Source organism: Meles meles, chromosome 5 (assembly GCF_922984935.1).
Source record: "Meles meles chromosome 5, mMelMel3.1 paternal haplotype, whole genome shotgun sequence".
NCBI lineage: Eukaryota > Metazoa > Chordata > Mammalia > Carnivora > Mustelidae > Meles > Meles meles.
The window spans coordinates 79,281,030-79,290,570 of record NC_060070.1 but is presented as its reverse complement, the minus strand read 5'-3'; the positions used below and the strand labels follow the sequence as shown (position 1 = coordinate 79,290,570).

At 42.1% G+C, this 9,541-nt stretch overlaps 1 protein-coding gene across 4 annotated transcripts in view; it reads left to right on the top strand.

Moving 5' to 3' along the window:
- Nucleotides 1–1,547: 1,547 nt before the first annotated feature.
- The window catches only part of CLVS2 (clavesin 2), an 82,882-nt gene continuing 74,888 nt past the window's right edge, over nt 1,548–9,541 (top strand). For 3 of the 4 annotated variants that reach the window (XR_006818431.1, XM_046006480.1, XM_046006478.1), the window contains exons 1-2: nt 1,548–1,668; nt 2,141–3,065. Coding sequence is in view for 3 of the 4 variants with exons in the window: in XM_046006480.1 (XP_045862436.1) it covers nt 2,677–3,065 (389 nt within the window). In the remaining variant the exon portion in view is untranslated. Of the gene's footprint in view, nt 1,717–2,140; nt 3,066–9,541 lie in introns of all 4 variants that reach the window. The other variant, XM_046006481.1, reaches the window with a different exon arrangement.

Sequence of the window (9,541 nt, the reverse complement as noted above, 5' to 3'; positions counted from 1 at the left end):
GTGTGTGTGTTGTAATCTCTTATTCTGGTTCTTACTGAACTTTGCACTTACTTATTTAATAAAACACAGAATTCTGCCATCCCTCTTTCTTTAGCAATGGTGTTCTTTTTGTGAACACCATTGCTAAAGAACAACAGCTATGCCTGTAATCTGAGTGTTCCAATGGTCATCAAGGATGACAAGGTTTTCTTATCTTCAAGTCCACCTATTCTATCCATAGAACCCAAGGCAATGCCCACCACACAGGGGAGCTCAGGAAATATTTGCTGCATTGTGTTGACTTGAAATTAGGGTCCCATTCTAGTTGGTAAGCCAAAGTTGCTCTTAGTGACATGCTCAGTAATACATGCTGAGCTTTGAAAAGAGAACATTCCTTTTCTTCAAACCCTTAGAATCCTGTCCCTTTATGATGCTTCTAGTACACAGATGTATAAAACTAAAGGGAATGATGGCATGCGTCTCCGCAAATATTTGCTTTATTATGAAGAGAAATGAGTCCAGGGGTGTCTATTTTTTTCCTTCCTCTGGGACTGTGTTTTTGTTTTTGGTTTTGGTTTTTGGTTTGTTTGTTTTGTATTGTTTTGCCCCAGTGCTCATTTCCATTCTCTTCAACAATAATCCAGCAGCCAGACTTTATGGCTGAAGTACTATCCATATAAGTTCCTCTGGAGGTTTAGTCATCCACACAATGCTTTGGAACCACTCTGGTCTTCTTTTTTAAATTAAACATTTCTGTCAACAACAAACGCCGCAAGTAACAAAATATTTCCGTACCCTTTCCGGATCAAAATGATCTCCTCTGGGACCTAGAAAACGTGTGTTCATGTGAATTACCATCCACAACGGTCACTCGCCAGCCGCTCTGGGGTCTTGCACACACAAAGGGTGAGAGAGGGGTGTGGGGAGGCTGCAAGGCGTCGCAGCCCCGCCTGGCCAGGTGATGCCCGCTCGAGGAGCCTGCGGGAGAGTGCGGACGAGTAGAAGAAGGCTAAAGTTGGGGCTCAGGATATGTGAATGCCGCGGAAATTGTCGTCCTACCCAGCCGAGCCAGGGCGAGAGGAGCGGGGTGCGTGCGCGAGCTGAGTGAGCGCTTACGTCGCAGCTAGATCTGTGCTGGGATAATTAGAGAGGAGTTGGGCTGAGCCGAGTCCTCTTTTAGCCGCGGCAGCCGGAGCCGCAGCAGCAACAGCAGCAGCAGGAGCAGCTGCCCGGAGGGGCGCGCCTGACTCCCGCTGCCCAGCGCGCACCGGGAGAGGCCCGCGCCCCGCGGCAGCCGCCCCGCCGCGCCCACCGCCCCGCCGCTCGGGCGTACAAAGGCACCGGCCGCCCGCGTGGCCTTCTCCATCCAGACATTCGAACCCCGCTCCCTCCCTTCTGCTCTCCCGGGGACGCGAATGGCAGGGCCAGGCGAGGACCTGGGACGCCGGTGGCCCTAGCTCTGCACCCCGACCCTCCTGCTGGGAGAGGCAGCGGGCTGCTGGCGGACGATGTGGTCACGGCTGCTCCCCAGTGCGTCTTGGGCCCGGGTCCCAGCTGCCGCCCCTCTTCTCTGCTTGCTCCATCCCACGGAGAGGAGTTGATGCTGCTGTCGCCGCCGCCGCCGAAGCCGGGGCTGATGGATGCCAGGGAGTGCCGCATTGCTTAGCGTCCCCGCCTCCGGGTTTGCTGGTAGGAGCCCGCTGCTCTTCTCTCTTGCTTTGGGGTTTTATAGAAAAGGTAGAGACATTTTAATTTTATTCTTCACTCGTCTTCTCTACCTTCTCCCCTGCCCCCAACCTCGCATTTGAAATGTATATTGTGGGAGAGAGCCCCCTCCTCCCTGCGCACTCCCCACCCCGGGATAATTCCGTTGAAATAAAGGGCCAGAGGAAGGCAGAAGTTGCGGGTGGGGCTGGGGAGGGGGAAGCCCACGCTGGTGCCAACGCCACCAAAAACCCTTCTGGTGCCTTCTGAGATCACGGTGTGTCTAGGAAGGGAGGAGGGAAGGTGCGCTATCTGCAGAGTCTCCACCTAATTGGATCATAATCATTTTAAACAAAATCCTACAAATGTCTTTAAAAAAATCTTTGAATAAGCAGAAGGAAAAATAAGCTCCTTCCCCCCCCCCCCTTCCCTTTCTCTCTTTTTCTTCCTGGCAAAGACGCTCTCTCCCCGCCCTGGAGCTCAGCGCTGAAGAGCCACCTTATTATTAATCAGAATTCCCATCGTTATCCCTGGCAGGCACATCCTTCAGTAGGGCCTGCAGAAGCATCACAGAGCTGGGGCTGAGATGTGCCTGGGGGTTGTTTTTGTTACATCTTGGAAGAGAAGAGGACAGGACCAAGATCAGCGCCAAGCGAGCTGGGTGGGCTTGGGGGCGTCGTGTTAGGATTGAGGAGAGACAAGGAGTGTTGGGCCCCCCCGGAGGTCCACATCTCTTTAAAGGAAAGGGAAGAGGGAACCAAAGTGAGGCATTGTTTTTAAGGGGTGGGAAAAGTTTATATCCCCCAGAAAAAAAGCTGTGGGAGAGCAGGAGCAACAGGGTACTAGTCTGGACACCAAGACAAATAATTTCCTGTATAGAAGAGGAAGCAGGCAGCAGTGAGGTCCAGAGGCCAGAGCCTGGTCGTGGCCAAGGCCAGGTTTGTTGTGGGACAGTAAGCAAGAGGAACGGAAGGTTCAAGAATAAGCAGAACAATGACTCATTTACAAGCTGGTCTCTCTCCTGAGACCCTGGAGAAAGCTCGCTTGGAGCTCAACGAGAACCCAGACACACTGCATCAGGACATCCAGGAGGTGAGGGATATGGTCATCACCAGGCCGGACATTGGCTTTCTGCGCACAGATGATGCCTTCATCTTACGCTTCTTGAGGGCCAGGAAGTTTCATCACTTTGAGGCCTTCCGCCTCCTGGCCCAGTACTTTGAGTACCGGCAGCAGAACCTGGACATGTTCAAAAGCTTCAAGGCCACTGACCCGGGCATCAAGCAGGCACTGAAGGATGGCTTCCCTGGGGGCCTGGCCAATCTGGACCACTATGGCAGGAAGATTCTAGTCCTTTTTGCAGCCAACTGGGATCAGAGCAGGTAAATCTTAAAATTCAAACTTGTACTAGGTATTCTTTTACTCTCCCATTTTCCAGAATTTACCCTGAGTAGTGTCATGGTTTTATAGCTTTGCTGTGTTTGTTTATTTGGCTGGGGGAAAAGAGAAACTGGAACAACAAAATGAGGTTCGGGTGGGCATCCTAGGGGTGGGAGAAAGGCTTTTATTCCTACCTATGAAACTCTTACTTCATGAGCACCTAGTTTCTACTGCAGCTTTAAGTGCTTCCTGAGCCCTATTTTTGTGCTGCAGTGTAAATCATTCAACTTCTAAATAAAGCTGCTAAATTTTCACCTCTTGAGTAAGTTTGCTGTTCTGTGGAGAAATGGGGATGAGAATGGAGGCAACTTTTCCTCCTTCCTCCCAATGAAATTCATAAACTCGGTTCATTATCATCATCACCATCACCATCGCCATCATGGTCACCATCATCATCATCTGTCTCCTTAGCACTGAGGTTTTATTTTTAAAGACTAGCCTGACATTCAGCCGCGATCAAGTACTTTTGTTGCTTGGGAACTTTTCTGCTTGGTGATGTGTGGATGGAGGAATAATATGATGTGTGTCACTTCAGTGAAAAGGAAGAGTTGTACCCTCTGTCGCTGAGCATGCCTACTGACACCGAAAATAAAGGCTGACTGGTACGCTCGTTCTACACCTGTCACTAATCTAAAGAATGTGTTTCCTGTCTGATGTGATTTTTCATCTTTTGTAAGGAAGTGGAAAATGTTCAGACATGTCAGTTAGTAGACTTTTTGAGTTCTATTGCCTTATAATGGAGGAGAAATTATATTCTGATTTCATCTATATTGTAACAGAAAAATGCAGAGAAGGACTATTCCACTTCCTCAATCAAAATTATTTTCTTGGACTGAAACACACACAAAAATTATGAAAGGGTCTTGTGTAAGGCAGTTTCAATTAAGTTCAAAGCTAAATATATTCCATGGGATTTGAAAATGTTACCAGAACTATGAATCATGTAGAGCTGGTTGTTATAACATTGGTGTATTTTTAGTTCTGTGAATGGTGACTTTTGATGCATCTGGTTAGTTGAAAACATCTCTGGAACAATTGTAAAAGACTTTTACAGTTACTGAGAAGGCTTATTGAGCTTATGACTTTCTGTTGGAATCTTAGAATGTAAGTATTTTTAACAACTTTTTATTCTTTAGTTACCTGTTCCTTGTAATTCTAAGTTGAGAACTACTCTGATTTCTTTTAGGTAGATATAAAGACATGTTACTACCTAAGGAATCATAAAGCTAAGACACTTCTGGACTTAACTATTAAGGGGGAATGAAATCTATTTTTTTTTATTTTGGTTACTTATAAAGATCTCACTCTATTTTTTATCAGGTGACAAGGTTTAAAGACACGTGGAATGCCATCTTTTGACCACAATTTCTCTTTAAGAAGTCCCCCCCCCACCTGAGATGTTGATTGTAGAGTCATGCAAACCAATTATTGTATATATCAAAATTGAAAAAACAAAACTATTCAAGAAGGAACATAATCCATAGTTAGACTGGCATTTTGTTTATTGAACTAAGTGAAATGGGAGCTGTGGAAATTTTATATTTAAATATATCTCAGAGTCTGTCAAAAATACCATTAGAGAGGCAGATTGCATTCAGAGAGACATACATATAGAACAGAACTTTTTTCACTTATTTTTGTAAGTGAACTAATATTCATACTGATTTATAAGCCTAATTAAGATGAAAGCCACTTATAGTTTTCATGTGTATGGGAAGCTGATTACTCCAGAGTTACTAAAGAAACTGTGTTTTAGTTGTCTGTCTTATTCTTTCATATAAAAGATAGGCTACTAGTAATGAAAATCTATCTCCTTGGGAATCTACAATGGGAGATAATTTATTACTTGGTATGTAAATATTTTTATTAAACTTACACAAATATCCTTAACATTAAAATTTCATATATGTGGAGTTAAAATGAGAAGCTATGTTCTGTAAAAATACTCTATCAGGACCTATAGACTAAAAATTGTGAATTCTACTTCTGTGGTTGGAAATATTGTTTATACCTGTTGTATAATCAAAAAGTTATCCTATGTCAAGATCAGAAAGCATACGAGTTATTTAGAGCTTGTCTAAAATTCCTCCTGTGTTCTTAGAAAAAAAATCATTCTCTCCTTCTTCCTACCTGCCCTTCATCTCAGATCTGTATATATCCAGTAACAAGGACTAATAAATAAACAGCTCTATCCTCTTGATATACTCTGTAAACTTCCTCCTTCTTCCTACCTGCCCTTCATCTCAGATCTGCATATATCCAGTAACAAGGACTAGTAGATAAACACATCTAACCTCTTGATATACTCTGTATATCAAATATATATCTGTATGTATAACTTCCCTCATTGGGATATGTGCATAAGAACTGCTCTGAAGCCTCAGGATGGTCTGTGGCAGTTCCTTCCTGGCAACATCAGGGGGTCATCAGACCCTTTCCTATCTTGGGACTGAATCCCTTTCCTTTCCAGACTCTGCAACTTCAATTCTTATCTGATTTGACTTAAAAAAATTTTTTAAATTAACATATAATGCATTATTTGTTTCAGGAGTACAGGTCTATGATTCATCAGTCTTACACAATTCACAGCGCTCACCATAGCACATACACTCCCCAATGTCTAACAAGCAGCCACCGCATCCCCCGCTCCATCATCCCTCCCCTCCAGCAACCCTCAGTTTGTTTCCTGAGATTAAGAGTGTCTTATGGTTTGTCTCCCTCTCTGGTTTCATCTTGTTTCATTTTCCCCTCCCTATCCCTATGATCCTCTGTCTTGTTTCTCATATTCCTTATATCAGTGAGATCATATGATAATTGTCTTTCTCTGACTGACTTATTTCAGTTAGCATAATACCCTCCTGTTGTCTGACTTGACTTTTAATGGTGTCTGTGCCACCTTCCTCCATGTTTACCGTACTGCTGTTCTTTTTTTTTTAAATTAATTTATTTATTTTTATTTGCTTATTTACAGCATAACAATGTTCATTGTTTTGGCATCACACCCAGTGCTCCATGCAGTACGTGCCCTCCCTATTACCCACCACCTGGTTCCTCAACCTCCCACCCCCCCCACCCCCCCTGCCGCCCCTTCATAACCCTCTGGTTGTTTTTCAGAGTCCATAGTCTCTCATGGTTCATCTCCCCTTCCAGTTTCCCTCAACTCCCTCTCCTCTCCATCTCCCCATGTCCTCCATGTTATTTGTTATGCTCCACAAATAAGTGAGACCATATGATACTTGACTCTCTCTGCTTGACTTATTTCGCTCAGCATAATTTCTTCCAGTCCTGTCCATGTTGCTACAAATGTTGGGTATTCGTCCTTTCTGATGGAGGCATAATACTCCATTGTGTATATGGACCACATCTTCCTTATCCATTCATCCGTTGAAGGGCATCTTGGTTCTTTCCACAGTTTGGCGACCGTAGCCATTGCTGCAATAAACATTGGGGTACAAATGGCCCTTCTTTTCACTACATCTGTATCTTTGGGGTAAATACCCAGCAGTGCAATTGCAGGGTCATAGGGAAGCTCTATTTTTAATTTCTTCAGGAATCTCCACACTGTTCTCCAAAGTGGCTGCACTAACTTGCATTCCCACCAACAGTGTAAGAGGGTTCCCCTTTCTCCACATCCTCTCCAGCACACGTTGTTTCCTGTCTTGCTAATTTTGGCCATTCTAACTGGTGTTAGGTGGTATCTCAATGTTGTTTTAATTTGAATCTCCCTGATGGCTCCGTACTGCTGTTCTGCTAGGTGGACCTGCCACATGCCAAATCTCGTGGTCCCCAGGCCTCTCCTGTTCTTTGTGTTGGGTCCTGCGGTCCTCCTACCAGACCAAACAACCTGGGTCTCAGACTGCATATCGGATCATAATTCTGGCCACATTCCTTGAGTTGTTCAGTGAATTGCCTGACTTTCAACAATCTTCTTCTTCTTTTTTTTTTTTTTAAAGTAGCATTGCTTTAAGAAAGTGAAATAGCATTGTTTTAAAAAGACAATTGGTGGGAATGTGAAGGATTACACAGGGAAATTCCAGAAATGAGGTAGAAGAAAATGTCCCCTTTATTTCAAAACCGCTTATTTCCAACTTCCCAACGGGAAAAGCAAGATTTTTGTTAATCAAATTTTGAAAAATTCTGTAAAGATCTCAGAAATAACTAATCTGTTTCACAAAAAAGACAACGTCTTATGTTATTATATTTATAATAGCACGTGAACTAGAGTTAATGTTAGTTGATATTTGTTGAGTTGGTGTGAGTTATGTATTGAAAAAAGAGTCTAAGTGGGAAGTTATCTGATGTATGCTTTCTCTTATGTGAAATTTGTAGGGCAGTTTTGTGTGCTTTTCAGGAGACTAGCAACAGTAAATGTGTGTGAGATGGTGACTATAAATAAAATAGTGTCTCTTTATACTGCAGTGTGGTGCAGGTCAGTTTCAGGTTGTTAAAAAGAACTGGACCATTTCCAAAGCTTTTATAGGAGACATAGAATCTTCAAGAAGACTAAGGTAAAATAATACTATTTAGAGTGTCCCTGCCTTCTAACATATATAAAAAATAATTGAAATACTGAAATGTCAGAATGACTTTCAATGTGGTCTGAAGTTTTTCTGACAAGGATAGAACAGGGTCTGATGATTTATTACATTTGTTGAGCAGACGATACCTTAGTAAAGAGACATACAATTTTATGTCATTTCTTTCATATTGTGTAACATAATTTCTGAAAACAATAATGAATTCCAAAAAATTAAAAACAATTGAATTTTATACCACATCACTAAGATGCAGTAGTCTTCCATGCCTTCCATGCTGTGTTTCCTTCCTGAATGATAGTACCCTGCTCAGGACTCAGCAGGTACCTTCAAACTGTCCACCTGATTTCAACAGTAAAGTGTGAAGATAGTGTAATGTGAAGCTAGAAGAGCTTATACTATCTTCAGAAAAGGAAGCTTGGAATTAAATAGATCCTGGTTTAGACTCTGGAGCAGGGGATGAGGTATCTGAGAAGTTGAAACTCACTGGAACATACTTCTGGTGAGTATTCATGTGTAAATTGGGTTCCTGAAACAAAATGATGGCATGCATTCTGATAGCTGGCCTGTAGGTGGTAAATAGTATTTTACCTCATTAGATTATAAAGTAGTTCTCTATAGTTTCGTACAGCAAACAAGCATTTATTTAGAATCTGGTTAATAGCCATTAGAAAGCAATTAAATATAGCTAAACCAAAATGATTCCTAATATAGTGGCAATTCCAAAGCACTGACCATCTTGCACTGTCTGGCTTGTCATGATAAACATTGGTGAGCACTTACAGTATTGAAGCTCTGGAAGGGGTAGAAGACCAGAGCGTCAAACATCATGCCATGATCCTCTAATTTATCCTGGAATTTGCCTAAAAAAACATGTTATTTTGGTTTATTTATTTCTATTGTGTGGCTTTTTCAAGAAAAAGAAAATAATGATATTTGCAAGTTCTGATTGACTTGTGAATATGTAAAATAATGTGGTCAGGGGCGCCTGGGTGTCTCAATAGGTTAGGCATCTGCCTTCAGCTCAAGTCCTGATTCCAGGGTCCTGGGATTGAGCCCTGCATGGAGATCCTTGCTCAGTGGGGAGTCTGCTTCTCCCCCTCTGTGCTGCTCTGCTTGCTTGCTCGTTCTCTCTGCCAAATAAATAAATAAAATCTTTAAAAAAAATAATGTGGTCAGTCTCCAAATTCAAAGGTTATGTTGATAACAGATTAACATTTTAAAACAGCCATAGACTATACAAATTTGTTTTAATCCCAGCCACAAAGTTGCATTCTTCTCTGGAAGTACACTAAAATAAATAAAACAAAATAAAGTAAAAATTACTAGGAATAGTCAAGGGCAATTAATTAGGCAATTAGGGAGAAACACTCATACTCAGTAATCTTAAAACAAACAAAAGAATATAGGCTTAATTTTGAGGCCTGATTTTTGAAGACTTCTTGTCTCAGTTTATTAAAGTTTATATTTATTTAAATAATGTTTAAATAACATTTAAAAATGTTTCAATGTTTCATTTTACAGTGTTATATATTGTGTCAAGTTCAGGAATCCTTACACTTCAAGTCCTGGAGGCACCTTGTGCTGTGTTATGGATGGATTTTGAGATTCAGTCAAAACTGGAATTGGCAAGTGTGGATTCCATGGGACTTCTGTCCCGGCAGAGCTTCCATTCTGCTTCCTTATAAGAAGCCTCTTTTAACAAATATTCTGGAAACTGCGGCTTATTCCAGACTATGCCCTTGGTTTATACCATGGAAATAGGAATAACAACAAAAAATTTGTCCTGAGAAATGTTAGTGGAATACTGGAACAAATCTCTGGAAAAAAAAAATAGGACGGTCTCTAGAAACTGGGGCAATTATACAGTAATTAGTGAAATA